Genomic DNA, 17,714 nt, shown 5'->3' on the forward strand with positions numbered 1-17,714 from the left:
GGAAGGTGTGTGTGTATGCATGTGTATGCCACCCACACACACACTTTTTAAAACTGGTTTGCTGGTTATTTCTTCCTTCGTGTTCCACCAAATGTCACTGTAGGAGGACTTACCGAGCACAATGGACCCTTCTTCAAAGTTTTTACTGAAGTAAAAAAGCCATAATGATTCAGAAAAGTCCTATTTTAAGAATGTTTTAACATAGAGTATACATCAGAGAGTGAAATATCACTTAAATGTCAAATTTACTTTTGTTCCATTTTTTTTTTTAACCAGGAGATATGCACGTGAGATCTAGAATCCTTTTTGGAAGAGCGTCCTCCACAAGATAGAAATCAACAGTCACAGAACAACACACGCATAATACATTAAAGAAATGAAGTATTGAGATTAAAAATATCACTATAGAAATACCTGAAAAATGTGTTTCACTGTAGGTCAATGTCTAGTTAGACAGGTGTGACAGCCTTCAAGTCATTTCAGATTAGTCATATTTAGTGAGCTCAGCTTCCTAAGATTTAGTTGGTTTTGCAGCAGATTTCAAGCAGATGGAGCAGCATATTTGAAAACACTTTTTTCTCTCTCTCAAATTCAGTAGAGGCTTTGGGGATGGATAAAAGAACTAAGTCTTGGGAGGGAAGACAGTAACTTCCTACGCATTTTTGACTGATGTAGGTCAGTAAGTAAGATGGGAGCAGACCAAGAATAGTTAAATAACAGGATGCCAGCAGATGAGTCTACAGGACAACAAAGCACTAATCCAGCTGAAGCACAGATACAAACAATTCAAAGAAATTGATTCAAACAATCAAAAGCATACACTGTAGAAGAACTCTACTGAAAGTAGATCCGGCAAAGGAGAAATGCAATGCAACAAAAGTGACTATCCTTGCAATCGCCGACACAAACGTTAAAAAGAAAATACTGAAATGAAGGTGAGTACTCATGTGTAAGTCGACTCTTGGACATATCCTTTGTCTATCTCCATGTCTGCACCATGGTTCCTCATGGGAAGAACCACCTGATGGAATTTTAAAAATCTGATTCAGTGACCAACTAAAAATCAGTTGAAACACAGTTGTGACAGTAATCAGGAAGATAAGAGTGGGGCATAATAACTCTAATCAGAGGTGCAGTAGCTGTCATCCTAGAATGATTCCACAGATAATGCACCACTTACAATCTAGCACTGAAGCACAGATGGTCAAGTGCTTCAGCCTTGGCACAGGGGTTTTCAATGGAAATCTGTCTCCATTGAAAAGCTTAGTACAAAGGACACAAGACTGCAATATAAAACTTTGCTATACAGCATAAAGAGTAGCTTGAATATTGGCAGCAAATTCTTTAGTCACATGAGACCTAGAGAGCTTTGTTTGGCTCAGATCGATTCCGGCATGTTTGGCCTGATGTTGGCCTGGAACAATGACTGAAATCATTGTCCTGACAGTGAAGCAAAGTTTGATGTTATTGGTGAGTGCAAAAGGTGTTGGAGAGGTGACATTTGTAGATTGCACCATGAATTCTCGTGAACTAGATAATTCCCTGTCTCCAGAAGCCTGCCAGAAGAAGAATAGTGTAACATGACAACAATTCAAAGCGCACAGCAAAAGAGTTTCACACAAGTGTTCTTAAAAAATAAAAACTATGAAATGCTCAAGCATGTGCCTGGCCTGGATCAGAATACCTCTGTAGTAGAAAGTAGAGAAATGTAGAATAACAATTCTCTCTGGAAAAGACAGACTCAACTATTTCTCTCCAGGAGCTTCTATAATGTTTGTGTCTTTCACAATAAAAAGGATTGAGAGTGTTATTAAAAAATAAATAAGTATTAGCTTTAAATTTCCACAATGAAAGGTGTAGTGACTTTTGTTGGATTGAATTCATCCTGTGAGGTCTGTTAATGCAGTTACTGCAAGGTGATCCAGTTTTGACTCACTTCACATGTAAGTGATACATAAGTGGTACAGGTGTGCACTCGCTTTTGTTGAAGCTGTTTATTTACAGCCTTAGTGATCTTTCCTACTGACTTGAACTACTTTTAATTACAGTAGCAATTAAACTTATGAAACGTTTTGCCTCTGAGGATGTGAGCTTCTCCTAGGATTCAAAGGAATAAGAGGTAGTTGGGATAATTTCCAAGACAGAGGCAGATTTTTCATGACCTGGCCACTGGCAGCACTGATTTAGATAACCATAAGCATATACTTTCCTGTGTCTCTTTTGTGTGAGTGCTGTGCATCTTGTCTGTGCCCGTGTGCTAAATCGAGTCTGTGTATAGAGCGCCTTCACAAACAAAATGCATTGAAAGAGCTAAAGAATTAAAGGCCGGCTTTAAAAGAGGCAGTTTCAGTCAGTCGCAGTGAAACAGAACAGTACCTTAGTTGAATATTGTGGTACCTCATAGAGAGGCCGGCCATACACAGTGGGTTGCCATGCGTGGGTCGTGGTATCTAGGGAGTCTGGCAATCTTTCGAACTTTGACGAAGGCTTCAGAGTAAACTATGGCTGCAGCAGACACTGCACTGAATCATAGCAACAAACCAAAGATTTAAATTTTTTTATTTATTTATTATTTGCTGCATTGTTCCATCGCCACATGAAAGTAATTATAAGAAACCACATTTGCATAGCATATCTTACACCTCTGCACTCAGTTTTTACTTAGATTGTAGTTTGAATACAATCTTCAACTAAAGAATATGTAACTATTTAGCTCTCTGCTCCTCCACAATCACTATTACTTCAGGTTCCAGTGTTGAATTTGTTTGTTTCTCGCCCACCTTGTTCTGTAACATAGTCAAACCTTTGACTTTTATTTGGTCAAGGATAAGAAGAAAGTGGATTTCTCTGTTTTAGATCAGTGAAATGTCAAACTATGCCAGCTACCTGATGTAAAAAAGCAAATATTTGTTTTGTGTACTAGTCATAAATGAATTTAGACAAAATTCAGCTACTCTGTACTCTATAGTTTGCTGCTTAAATTAAACCCTAGGCAATTTAACTGGCACCCATCCTGTGTGTTGGATTTATTAAAGTCTTTGTGAGTTAGTGTTAGATGAGTAGAGTTACATCTTGTTGGGCACATCAGTAACATTCTTTTGACATTCTTACCCTCCACACATTTTCTTTTAGCTCAGCTCTAGTGCTTTAGTTTAATGTTTCATTGATGACAGATCAATTATACTCAATCCCAATAAATCAGCTGGGACACTTATGATTCATGTCACCCCATGGCCTAGAAATAAAAATCTGAGTCATTCTTAATGGCAGTGTCCTGGTGGTAGCATGATGATTGTCTGACAAACACGTCACCCGATGACCACGTGATCCTTAAAATGAAAAATTCAAACTCCTCAAGTATATTTTGTGTATTCATTCACTTTTAAATATTTTTCACTGGATAAATGTAATGACTCATTGTCCACTTGTGCTTTGTTAACTGTGGTTTGACTGCTTTTATATTTGAGGCCCAAATTGAGCCCACTATGAATCATTAAAATAAATCCTTTTAGCCTTTCATTTTATTTATGCTCACGTAATATGTTATATTTTAAGGAGTATGTATATTGCTAGTTTTTTAAAACTAGACTGACACGTGGAGTTGCTGCACTTTTACTTTTTTTTTAGTCTAACAGAAACCCAAATTAGTTGCTTTGAATTTATTAATCGCTGGAAATCGTATTTTATTAGTTTTGAGGCTTGTGCACGACCACATAAGATGAAGTCTTCCATTCCTCCAAAGTACCAACTTTGTGTCCTGGGTCCTGGCAGAAGAGGCTGCAGGCTCGAGGGGCAGCTGCAGCCTCACACCTCACTCGTGCCCGTGTCGGGTGGCCAGGACGGCGAAGTGTGAATCCTTGTGGTGCAATCTACGTCTGCACTATCGCCGGACTGACAGGGCCGGAGGTCCAATGAAATAAGTCGACATATTGAGGTTGTCAAATCAAAGCCAAAGAGGAGGCGCTGTCCCGTCGTCGTCTGAATGACGTCATGCACAAACAGCTGGTCGTTGGCAAATATCTGAAAAAATGTAGACCAGCAGAGCGTCTGAGAACTGCACTCGGGCTGGAGCCCCTCACAAAATATTCTGCTTTTAACGATGTGGCAACTGGAGCGCCTGGGCTCAGGATGTAGCCCTCCGAGGCTCCTCTTGCTTGTTTACACCTATCTCTGCGCTGTTGGAGGTGAGTTTCCATTCAGTGAGTGTTTGATTCGCGGAGCTGTTCCTTTTGTCGGGGTGCTGAAATCCTCCCAGCAGCGGCGGCAGCATCTCATCCTGTCTCTGGCTTCAATTCAGTCTCCGAAACATCCACAGCTGCTGCTTTCAGTCTCGGCCACTGACAAAACGGTTTTCCTGAACACGGACCTGCTTCGGTTACGTTACGTATGGGGAAGGATGCTGCTAATTATGGCTCACAATGCACTGAGTGAAGCTCCTATAGGTTGTAGGCTACGATACGGAGGTCTAAATGTGGTCACAAGAAAACCGATCAGTCCGGACGTGTTGACTCTTGTTACCTTTCATTTGTTCTCATTTTGCGGAGACGTGAAGGCTCAAAGCCAAGTTAGTGCACGCTGGCACGGCTGACTACAAAATGTGACCATAGTAATGGGATAAAGGGAAAGGTTAAGTCAAACCTTCTTGTTTCCCGTCTTAAATTTAACCTGCTTTGATAGGAGATGAGAACTAAACTGGTTTAACTGGATAATGGGACAATTTTGAAGTTGACTTTTGTAAAATCAAGTTGTTTTTAGGTTTTTAAATGTATGAAAAGTGCAGCATGCTCTCATTATTTCTCTCTATCTGTTTCCTTAAAAAAGAAGAACCTAAGCGTATCCTCCTTGATTTGTTTTCTTTTTTTAAATGTCTATCCATGAAAATTTCTTTGCTGCTTCAAGACTGAGGTGTGCAACAAAAATCTGATAACAATGAATCCATACCTACAGCACAGACTGTACTGGCTGTGGCCACTAAGGACCATACAGGTCTGTCTGACTTGTTGCTGTTTTGCTTTATCAATTCTAGTAACTCATTCGACATATTTGGCTTTAGACAGAAAGCCCAGTTTACCCACTTTACCCTTCCCCCCTGCTTTCTTGGATATATCTCAGTAAAACAGAGACAACAGAGAATTAGAGCTTATTCTTTACCATAAAATAATTTATGTTAACCCACTTGATTGCCAGGCAGATTGTGCATGTTTAGATGTGTATGAATTGTTAATGTTTAATATCTCTGGTGTCTGCATCTCCCATTGTGGAAGTGGAAGGTCCAGTAATCTTTACGGCTGTGTGTTATCTTCGAGGCGTTTGTTTCTGTAGGTGGATGTGAGGAGGATGGAGGAGAGAATAGTGTTGACTCAAAATTTGACTTTATCGCTGGCCAGTATTAAATTTGGTGTCATTTAGTGGCTCTTGTTCCAGATGGTTGATCTTTAGCAGCTGTTTTTTTTTTTTTGAGAGATTTTAAAATCTGCTAGAGGAGGAGGAATTTCGAAAAGCAGCAATTACTTTTTGCTGTTCCAAAAAATAAAGTTTAAAGACAGCCCAGCTAAGTATTAATGGATAAATCCCATGTTGAGATGACAAAAAGCAGGATTATGTCTATATTAAGCCTCTAACAGAGTAAAACAGTGGTAGGGAGGTGCTCATTGAAGAGATTATTGAATCCAGAACCACACTATGAGAAAGCCTGTAAGCACTCGGCTGCCTTTATCTTCAAATGAAACGTCTTTATTTGGCTGGCAAACAAACAAGCATATTTAGATATTTTGGCATGTTTACACCTTCAGACTTAAGTGAAGTCTCTGTGCGTGGCTGCTGGAGTGTCACCGAGCCCGGAGCTTTTCACGCGTAGCTTGAAAATAGATATGTCAGTTCATTATTCTAATTTTCTGTATTCATTTTGTCACAACAACCTCAGATCTTGAGATCTCGACGTGTTTGACACGTAGCCTGTCTTGTCAATTAAGTGTGACGGTAACCACCTCTGTATAGCTTGCACATTAGAGAGCATTGGAAATCACAACTATAAAAATGTAAACGCGAGGCTGTGACAGTTGCCAAAGAAACGCACCCTGTTTCAGGATATTCAGTACTTGCAAGACACTGATGCAATTAACACGTGTAAGCAAAATCAAGCCTTAAATATTAACTTGTGATAAAAATGATGATTAAAAGCTATGCTTAGGAAAAACGATTTTTTAAAATCCTTTGGCTATAAACCCCTCTAAGATTTTAGTTTGTGCCAGTAAAGAGGCAAAATGACAATAAGCAAAGGTTTTTAAAAAGGAAGAGTTTGATTTTCTTAGTTCCCTCTACCATCTCTTGACCCACTGTGACAGCCCTGACCCTCTGTTAGTGATCTAGAGACTGTGTGAAGGTGTAGTTTTGATGATGAATGGTGGCTTTCATGTACCTTAGATTATGACACCTGGAAAAAGTGACGATTAGCAATTAATTCTGATTTAAGGATTCCTCTTGAATAGCGTAATCACCATTCACAGTCCTACTTCTAGATGTGCTTCTTTTTTTAAACCTCTTTCTGACCGATCCACTGTAACTACACTTTTTGTGGGCTTAGCTGCAATCTGTAAATGGAAAGAAAAAATCATGTCTGTTTCTTTCTAATCAGCCAAGCAGTGACTGTAGGCTTACTGCAGACTCCAGCACTGTTAGCGCCAAACTCACCCTTTTGAGTTATAGCACTTCAGGCTGTGACCCCAGTCACAGTCTGTTAATGAAAGGGCAAAGAAGAATCTTAATGTAAAGAAGGCTCACATATACCAGAGATAACAGTCCAGCAAAAGGCTGGAATGAGGCTCAAATAAAGACCTGGAGCTTTGTATGGGATTAGGATTTCACTCTTGACAGCAAACCACTTCATTCTTCTCAGTTTCGGCTTCCGCAGTACATCTTTAGTATTCAAGGTTGCCTCCATAGGTGAGTGGATAATGTCGTGGGGGGAGAAAAGAACAGAAAAGAGCTGTTTTGCTCCTTTTACGCAAACATAAGAAAGTATTGCGCATTCAAGACAACCTATTTCTTTACACGTCTGCACCTCATTGCCTTTTCACTCGTTTTATTTATCATTTTTTGTTTTGTTTTGTTTTGTTATTTTACTGTCATCATTTTTAGATTCACTGTATTCTGAAAACAGTGGTGTGAAATTATTTATATTTTTGTACAAATTGTAGGTGAGACAAAAAGAAAACCCAAACAATGTCACCACAGGTACTGCAATTTTAATGGCTGACACGCAGAAAGCGAATGCGCCACAAGTGGAAGCATTTTCCTCCAGTGAAACATCAAAGTGCCACCGCATTATTCCCGTAATAATCTGCTGCCTTCTTTTCTACCTACTTGAGTTTATATTTATGATAACGCCTCGCCTAAAAGACGCTTTATGTTCTAGTGTAGCAATTAAGTGACTTGCACACAATTTCCCCCATTTTTTGCCCACCCGCTGGCTGTGCTTGATGCCAGCCCAGCTCATGTAGGTAATGTGGCAGATTACACCTGCTGCTTGTCTGCTGCATTTATATGGAGAGGCTTTGGTGGGTGTAATCCAAGGATTTGACATTATGCAGGACGCGAGTGAGCCTGCATATATCCGTCTCCCGCAGCTTCTTTTGAAGGAGTTAAAAGTCTTTGATCACATATTTTGATTATTTACCTCTTAAAGAAATAATTTGCTGCCTCTGAGGTGAAACTCTGTAAGTCATTACAGCGAGTCACCTTAAAACTGCTCTCTAGTCACAGCAGTGATAGTACAGGCATATTGGGAAATGTTCTTAATTAAATATTTATTCTTTGTAAGCAACAGCTTTAATCATGATTCAATGCTTTCAACGATGTTGATATTGGTCTGTTAGTGAGATGGTTGTTCCAAGCACACAGCTTTCCTAATTGAGATGTGCTGACAGTTATTTCATGGGCTACCATAAATGTCCGTGGAGCTATAGATACACTGAATACATGAACATACAAATAAATCCAGGGTTGTTTCCAGCTTAGCGGTCATACTACACTGTGCAACACATTTAATAGATTATAATAGTACACTCTGCAGTCCTTCTGTAGTATGTAGCATGCAGTATGGATGTCATTTTTAGTTTTAAGTTTCCCAGCTACAACCATGAGTCAAAGCATATGGGATGTTCAGTCAGTTGAGTCAAAGTTTCTCTTCCTCAAACCAACCACTGCACTTCAGAGTAAAGCAAAGCACCCGCCTGTCTTGTCTATCTTTTCATTGCAACTTTGCTTCAAGATTTATAGGACGTTGTTACTTTAAAGTAATAGTGGCAGTAAAACTGTTTTCCACCCTGTGATATAGTGCCCTGCATTGGACACTACATCACTTTGATCACCTGACTTTTCATATAATACCATTATTAGGTCACGTTTTTATTTTCTTGCAACTTCCATTAACCTCAGCTATAGTTTGTATGCATTGAAAAGAAATGTTACCAGATCAAATTGGTAACATTCTAAACTAATCTGGTAACATGCCAAACATGATGCGTACATCAGTATGTTGAAAGTGACTTTTAGTTGTGACAAAGCAGAGTAATGGCTCGATAAGGCTTAAAGGCTATCCACCATCACAAATATTTTTGGGACACATTCCTCTTATTCTCTTCCCTGCAGATTGCCTTTTTGTGACTGAATACTTCACCCGTACGCCTCGTAAGCTGAGTGCTTTCAACTCCTTCGCCAGTGTGGAACTGTTCCACTTCAATGTGCCTGACGACACCATGATGGCCGTATGGAATCTCATCACCTTCAAGGAGCAAGGGGGCACGTTTGGAGACAGCTGCCCGAACCGCAATGTGACTGTGTAAGACACCGAGTTTGGCTTAACACTGTTCTGTTGTTGTTCTCCAACTGAAGTGTTCTTCTTCTCCAGCTGATTATAAGCATCTTAAATACATTTAGAAAAATAAGGGGTTATAGCCTACACGCAAGGAGAAACTGTGAAGCCGTTAGCTGTATGAAGCTTTATGTATTTTTGTCAGTCTCCTGTGTCTCAGTGATATAGCGTCTGAAATAATGGACGCGTTTGTTCCATTCAGATATGAAGAGCTTATTATTAATGTTCTGTATCTGAAACGGTACCAGCTGTGAGTGTGTGTGTGTGTTTGTTATACAGAAACATGGCCTTGGAATCACTTGCTCTAGCAGAAACCAGAACAAAGACCATTTTGAGTGCTTTGGCAGGTGTTTATATGCCTGTCTGTCTGGATTGTCAGTGTGGTGGTGTCATAACTGTGCGCGATACAGTCAATGCTCTACAGGTGCATAGCTGAGATCAAAAGAAAGGTCAAAGATGGATATGTGCTGAATAAATTAACTCCTTGCTTGAAACATCTTTGTCTGGTGTATAAATATATAATATTTTTGAAGACGTGTGGTCTGAGAACTTGTTGCTGTGATTCTTATTTGTGTATAGGATGCCAGCTGTACTTCTGCTGTTAGCTGTTCCCATGGATAACTTTAATATTTAGCAGATGTTCTTGTTGTTTATGACAGTATTAGGCCTAAGGAGGCTGAACTGTGGCTTTGTGATTAATAGGTACTTCAGGTCCGGGGCTCCTCCAGTAATCAACCCCCTGTTCACCCGCTTCCCTCGGGATACAGTCATCCCAGGGTCCTTTGCTGTGACTCTGACCTGGACTCTTCCAAACCGTACAACAGGAGCATTCAACGTGACCAGCCCTCTCCCTGGAGACTGGTTCCTGGCGGCACATTTACCTAAGGATGAAGGCAAGATCTCAGTCAAGGTGAGCCTGCACATTTATCACAAATAAACACCAGAATTCCTACAGCTTTACTGAAAACAAATACTCCGAATGAATCTCTCTTACTACTGAACCACTAGACCAATATTGCCAGCGTTACATCCACGCTGTGAAAAATAGAAACCCCTCTGCACCCAGCATCAGTTGTTTAGAGCTGTAAATGAAAAGACTGCATCATGTTTGTGTTACACATCATTCACCACTTATGACTGGTAAAATGTAAGCTTATTTGTGTCAGAGTGTTATGTATCATAACTCTAATGATATCTAAATCATTTTCTTCATGCTTGCTTAACTCCCCTTTGTGACGGGGAAAAAAATAAATTAAATAAAAATGATTTAAGTGATCCTTGGCATTAGTATTCCAGTATGTACTGCAGAACCTAAAGAGGCTGAACAGTGTCAGAGAGTTTTTCTTCATCTCATCGTGTTCTCCTATTTGGCTGCATAAACACCTGCTGATTTCCATTTCAGGGAATTTATGTGTCACTGGCATGGTGTTCACTTGTGCTTTGTGGTTTCCACTGACTGGCAAAAGTGCACCTGAAATACACAACAATCAAAAATATAATCAGAACTTGCCAGCAGCATCACATATACAGAAGAATTGGTTTGTTTTGGGGGATTTGGGGATATAAGCCACCATGGCTCAAATGTGACCAGCTTCCAATGACACACTCTGTAGATGGAAATAACAAACCTTTTAAAATTTTGCTTTCTGAAGCAATTTTCTAGCAACTAAGATGTTTTTCCTTTAGAAAATAGACACAATTGGAAGCAATGCAAGCAGAAAAGGGAGATGTGCGACGCATTTATAACTATCTCAGTTTAATACCAATCTTAAGAGTAAGTAAGGATTTAGCAACTGAAAACAGAGTCAAAGAGAATAACTGCATTTGCTGAAATGTCCTTTATTGCAAATAGAATATGCTACTCTTTACAGAGCAAAATTGGAGTTCTGTAATACCCTTTTTATATGTCTCTGTAGAGCGCACTGGATGCCCTTGAGCATTTTTATAAACGAAGGGCTAATATTGTGAAGAGGTACATTTGTAAAACGTTCTTTTAAACTTAAACAGGTAGTTGTGGTACCTATACAAGATAAAAACGTGAGTGCAAATGAAAAAAAAATGAAAAGAAAACAAGTCAGCAAAAGTTCCCTAATAAGGTACAAGCCACGGTCTACTTGCTAACAAACCTCTAGGCCAATGCTACACCTTTTCCAAGGAAAGGGGACAGCTTTCTGCTTATCTCTGTGATGCCAGTGGCAAACCGTTGTATTTGACACCTTGGGATGAGAATGTGTTGACAGGTACTATGTCCTGTCAATTCAGTGCAGCAGCAATACAACAATACTTACTGCTGACTCAAATACAATAGCATACAATTGAACAGAGTTGAGAACACAAGCTCTAATAGGTTTTTGTTTTTTTGCAGCTCTCCATGTATACCTGATAAACTTTGACATACTGTATATTCCAAAGTGAACCTTAAAATTACATCGTCTCGGTGGGCAGCTGTGACTGAAGGAGCTAAAATAATGCATTTAGACAGGGTTTCATTAGGGAGGTTTAGTGCTTTATGGCTCTAATGGAGTTTTAGAGGCTTTAACATCTTGCCAAGAGTGAAATTCTGTGGAAAATGAATGAATGCCCACATCGCTTTTGGTATGAAGAAGGTCAAATGTAAAGCTATTGAACATCAAAACCGTTTGGGCTCACAGTGTAAAACCATTTGCTCTCAAAAGCCCACGTTGGTTGAGCTTTTATTCAAGCACAAGGTGCATGTGCATGTCCAAGCGACAGGCTGTAATAAATCAAAGGGTCACCCCAGCAGCTTCCAGACTAATGACATGCCACAGTAATTGTGACTCGAGAGCAGGAGGGGTCAATGATCAGTTGACAGAAACGAAGGGCCTAATTTGGCATTCACACCTGTCCTGTTGAATCAGGTGCAAAAGGCTTCTCTTCATTTTACAAACAAATTTTACAGCACATCATGTGTAGAAACTAATGCACGGTCTCTTGGCTCTAAATCAGTCTGTCTACTCGGCTCATCTCACAAAGTAATGCACATCAAGCATTAATGGTTCAGAACAACACAAGTGAAATAGTGGGTGCATGTTACGCTGTGTGGCAGGGAGGGGGAGGACGGAATGATATTAATCCAGGAGGCTGACAGGCTTAATGCACACAGTCCATTAGGAATTTTCAGTCGGTCTGAATGATATCTAATCTCCTCTTTACCAGCTTTTAAAAAAATTGGTGAGTTAACCACAAAAATACAATCTGAACAACTGCTGCTTTATCTTTGTAGGGTCTGTCTGAGGAATGCCAGTATCTGTTCCAGCCTCAGCTCATTGTTCAGAGGCTGATTGGGATTTCAGTACTTTACCCTGGATACTTCATTGACCAGATGATCCCAGTCCATAATAGATCTGCACTTTATAAGTAAGTCACCTACGTGGGCTCCTAGAAACCTGACAGGGGCTTGACTTTGAGAAAAGACACCAGGAGAAAATTGCGTTTTATTTTTATTTTTTGCAGCATAACACTTCCCCAGCCTAATCCTTCATCTGCCTCTTAAGTTATGTTTTTTTAATGTATCTTGCAATTTCATTTTAAAAGGTGCAATTCCTGTGTGTGATTAGTTTGCACACCTTTATCAACTTCACCTACTTTGAGTCTTTTGAGTGGAATAATAAGATTTTGCTTCCAAGGTTAATCTTCATTTTTTTCATGGTCTTCGCGATGGTGCCTAAAGGAAGGAGAGCTGCTATTATGAGTGCTGCATAAATGATGTGAAGGGACTATAATACTATATATATTTTTATTGAAGCCTTATCTTAATTTTCTCATGATAAAATATATAGTATATAGATTTAACATAGAAGCCTTTGCAGAATAGATGTGATACACAACATTCAACAAATCTAAAAGACAATTATTTCAATGAAGCTGACTTACATTATGTTTACTCAGTAGAGGTCTACATTTTATTGTGTGGTATAATGCCTAAAACATGTGTTTATGTGTGCCTGTGCAGAGTGTTCATCCCCAATTATATATCAAAGGTGAAGGTTCAGCTGGTAAACTGCAGCACCAAGAACAAGAGTAGTGACAGTTGTCCCGTGGTGCTGAAGATAAGAGCGCGGGCACCGCCAGTGCATAACTCAAGTGCCCTCGACTGCAGGGAGTGGAACCCTTGTGAATTAGTCACCCTTGTACCTGCCTGGGAGCAATGGTATTATATCCTGGTGGAGAGATATCTAAGTAACTCTGACGTCTACTTCCGCATCGGGGTGCAGGTCACAGGTGAGTGTGATGCTTTTTTGCCATATTTTCTGGCTAATGTTAATTTCAGTTGTTTGTAGCAAATTTGTGTTCTTTATTTATATCAGAATAAACACATTATAAACACATAAATAATCATTTCAATTACAATTACAATCATTTCAATAAGCTTCAGACCTGAAGTTAAAAAGTCATAAAGTCAGAATATGGACTTTGTTGGTTAATATTACATAACTTTCACTGCTATTTGCTTCTGGTCATTCAGATAGATCAGTAAAGCCTGATTTAGACTTCTGCAGGAAATCTGTTGTAACTTACAACATAGCTGGAAACCCCTTTTAATCTTATGAAAAATGTAACTACATGTGTATATTATGGTACAGGTCAATACATCTCACAACAACTAAATGGCTTGGTAGGTTACATCGCAAGGTTAAGAAGCGTTTCCTGTTACGTCATAAGTTACAAGGCAGATTTCCCACAGACGTCTGGGGGAAATCTGCCTTTAGACAGTGACCGTTTATAATGTTGCAACTGAGGTTTGACTGAGATTAGACTTTTCGTTTTAAATCAGGGGTTTTAATAATAACACTGCATTAACCATAAACGAATTACCATATAGACATTTTTTAAATTAATATTCCTTTGCGTAGTCACTCCTTTTTATGGATTTAAAAATAATTGGACAGCTGACTGATAAGGAGTGTCATGGCCAGGTAAAACCCAAATCCGCATTAATTCCCTGTAAATTAAGAAGATACAAGGTCTGTACTTGAATTGGTATTTGCACTTGGTAGATGCTCACAGAGCTCCTTATGTGATCCAAAGACATGTTGAAGTAGTCAGCAACTTCAGTGAGGCGATCGTGGCTCAAGAGTTGGGCGTTCGCCTTGTAATCGGAAGGTTGCCGGTTCGAGCCCCGGCTTGGACAGTCTCGGTCGTTGTGTCCTTGGGCAAGACACTTCACCCGTTGCCTACTGGTGGTGGTCAGAGGGCCCGGTGGCGCCAGTGTCCGGCAGCCTCGCCTCTGTCAGTGCGCCCCAGGGTGGCTGTGGCTACAATGTAGCTTGCCATCACCAGTGTGTGAATGTGTGTGTGAATGGGTGGATGACTGGATATGTAAAGCGCTTTGGGGTCCTTAGGGACTAGTAAAGCGCTATATAAATACAGACCATTTACCATTCAAAAGATAGTTTATCTCAGTATGGGAACGCTCAAGAATAGAAAAGCCACAATAGACTTAACTCAAAGATATCTTAAAAAGCCAGTCCAGTTCGGGACCAGTATTCTTTATACAAATCAAACTACTAGCGGAGTGATGGCAGGAGAAGAGTATGGAGAAGGAAAGGGAGCGCTTATGATCAAAGCATGCCGCATCATCTGTCAAGTATGGTAGAGCCAATTTGATGGCATAGGCATGCATGGGTACCAGTGGAACTGGGTCAGTGCAGTATTTTGATGATGAGAAGTAGTCGAGCAAATTCTGAAGTGTATAGTGATATAGCTTTTGTTTTGTTTTTTCATGGGATTCAGTCAAATGCTGCAAAACTGAAGTGATCCACAGAGGGATATTGACTCAGAACATACTGCAAACTAACCCAAGAGCTTCTAAAAACAAAGAAATGTAATGTTCTTAAATAGCCGTAACATTCCCCTGATTTCAGCCCAGTTGAACATGCTTTTAAGTAAAGACAACAGATGGCAGAAAGGACTACAAAAGCAGCTCTAATGAAGCATCTGAAGATGGGGATGGTGCTCTGCTGTGAATGGAGACACAGACAGCTGCAGACAGAGTAGTTGTTCCTGTTATACCTTTTTCAGGTCCACTTAAGAGGGAACATGCACAGGTGTAACATAGTTCCTCCTCGGTTTCAGATTCAGTACATTCATCAATGATAAATTATTTCCATCTAAATTTGAATAAAGTCTTTAATGTCTGTCATTATATTAATTTAGATATTAAAAGATCAAAAAATTTATAAAATGGTTATAACAAAACACATATATTCTTTCTTCTTTTAGAGAATTTCATCATTAAGCTGTATTTTTTATCTGGATTTTAAACTTATGAAAGTAAAATATTGCAAACCAATATTAGTTTTATATTTAATAACCTGGTTTATCTATTGTGTTTAATTGGACAAGTGCTGGAAAAGCAATTGCAAAGAATAAAAAAAGTGCGCTGTAAATGACATAAAAAAATATTGAGTTAGATTAAACTAAAAATTGAGATGCTGATTTAAAAACAAAAACAAAAAAACAAACCCCTTACCTTCTGTTTTGCCTAAATTTCATGATTTGACCTTTATAGATATGGAGATTTAAAATTAATAAATAAAAAATGTATTCTGTTTAAATTTACATTTACATTTTAAAGTGAAGACATCTTTGTGCATTAGTGTTATAGATTGATTTAAATTACCCTTTAATGTTTAATGACACGGCATATTCAGCGCCTGTTGTGATTGTGATTTGGAGATCTATAAATGAACTGAAGGTTTTTCACACTGTGAGGTTTTTGAATTAAACTATTTTACCAATTTTGCCAATTAAAGTATTTTACTGCTTTACTAGATGTTTATCTGTTGGATTTCTCTTTTTTCTTATTATCTGCAGATAAATTGCGGTGTTTATCCATGAGCAGTTTGTCTGCAATTTTATTTATTTTTCTTCCTGCTGCTTTAAAAGACCAAGCTTGGGTGGTTTACCTCATAAATTAGGCCAAACAAAAGCTCAGAGTGGATCTCTGCAGCATGCCATATCAAGTATTCAAAGGTATGCAGTCAAAGTATAGAGGATTATGGCTTTCAGATGCACATAAAAGACTAAATCTTGGCTGTTCTACTCTTATCTAAGCACAAATCAGAAAATGTTTTTCAAAGACTGTCCAAAATGCTCATGCATCTGACAGTTTATGTTTGATGGGATAAGGGATGCCAGACACAGTCAGATCATCAAGAGGCTTCTTCAAGAAAAGACTGGAACCCAAACTGAGGTGATTCGTGCAGGATTGCTAAGAGGCAAATGATACCATCCTTAAGTGCTACATGCTGTTTTTGGGTTGTGGAGAACCGAGATACTCTTTATGCTCCCTCAATGGGGATAGCTCACAAATCTGTGGGACGTCCACTTCCATGTAGCGATCCCCTCCCTTTGCTCGGCACTGTACAGTGCACTTTGTTACTATGGCAACACCGACACTAATTATTCACACTCTGTCTTTCCTCCTGTCTGCCAGGCAGATCTTACTTGACCTTTTGTGGATTTAAATTGGAGAACAGCTCAGGTTGAGGGAGGAGACCATCTGGAGTCCTCACCTTTCTTTCTGTTATTGGTTATTGTTGTTATGAGCTGTCTCAGAAATATGTGCCCATAGTTGAATTTGGTCCAATTTACAGGTGTCACGGTCGCTAGTAATACAAAGTGTGATAAAACTAGGTTGCACTTTATTATTTATTGTTGCTGTTTATAAAGCATTTCATCACTGCAGCTTTTCTGTCCTCAGCAGACAACTGAACAGGGTTCATGTGTTATGCTCTAAATCAAAGGGGGGAAAGCCGCCCACACAAATACAGTACAGTACTTATTGTGTATATACATTTAGTCTTGCCTCTCAGCAGCCATTTTTGTTGGATAAGAGCAACTGCCCATCTAAATGAATGAAAAGAGACTTTAATAAGAGACTTTTACTTTAATTGTAGTGGTCACCAAGACCTAAATATACATCAATATGGAAGGTTTACAGCTTAATTTAAAAACCTACTCGATTTCAGGACTGAATAAATACAATGCGAATACACATCTTAGATACAGAAAGCCAAGAAAAACAAAAGGTGGACTTATCTATATCATCACAGAAATAAGTTAATATGTCTGCCACCACACAGCCGAACGTATCATGATCTGTATTGTGTATGATGTGATTGGTTAACATGTCTTCTGGTTTAATTACTGGTTGGCTCTTTTTGAGACAGATGGGTGACATTTGCCTCTTCTTCTATAGATTTTTCTATAGATTTTTTTCAGGATTCTTCAAGTGCTCCATCTTTGTCCTCCGTCTACGAGGCTTTACAGATTTTACACAAATGTTACCTGCAGCTGCAGTATTCAGTATTTTTAGGCGTTCTCCACCTGCCTGTACGGACATCAAAATACTTCAAACCCTTTCGAGACAATAATATGCAAACGAGGTTGAGCTAAAAAGCCTTTGAAATCCTTTCCCCTTGGGGACTGTTGGTATTGGATGATACTTTGCCATTCGACATCAGTGACCATTTTGCATTGATTTTCTATGTGTTGGTGGAAAACATACAGTCTACAATCAAGTTAGAGGCAATCCACAGCACTGAATCTTGTTGTATATGTTCTGGAAGCCAGCTGAACTAAATAATTAGGTTTCAGTTCCATTAATATAGTGCCAAACAACAACATGGTTTATTCTGGGTGCTTTACATATATGTCAAGACCTTAAAGAAAACCCATTAATCCCCATTAATGAAATGCTTTCTGTGAGAAAAAAAACCACCTTCTAACAGACAGAGTTTTTAACAGCAGGGTGGGCGGCTGCCTTGGTGATCAGTCGGGGGTCACAAGAGAGCAGAGAGAGAATAAATGATATTGA

The 17,714-nt window shown here is 39.2% G+C and overlaps 1 protein-coding gene across 1 annotated transcript in view; it reads left to right on the top strand.

Moving 5' to 3' along the window:
* Positions 1–4,009: 4,009 nt before the first annotated feature.
* tmem8b (transmembrane protein 8B) overlaps positions 4,010–17,714 on the top strand; it is a 36,073-nt gene continuing 22,368 nt past the window's right edge. Inside the window, exons 1-5 of the mRNA XM_004546933.5 lie at positions 4,010–4,184; positions 8,650–8,839; positions 9,575–9,782; positions 12,117–12,250; positions 12,846–13,114. Coding sequence (XP_004546990.1) covers positions 4,100–4,184; positions 8,650–8,839; positions 9,575–9,782; positions 12,117–12,250; positions 12,846–13,114 — 886 coding nt within the window. The 5' untranslated portion in view covers positions 4,010–4,099. The remainder of the gene's footprint in view (positions 4,185–8,649; positions 8,840–9,574; positions 9,783–12,116; positions 12,251–12,845; positions 13,115–17,714) is intronic.

This window comes from Maylandia zebra, linkage group LG12, assembly GCF_041146795.1.
Source record: "Maylandia zebra isolate NMK-2024a linkage group LG12, Mzebra_GT3a, whole genome shotgun sequence".
In the NCBI taxonomy this organism is placed as follows: Eukaryota; Metazoa; Chordata; class Actinopteri; order Cichliformes; family Cichlidae; genus Maylandia; species Maylandia zebra.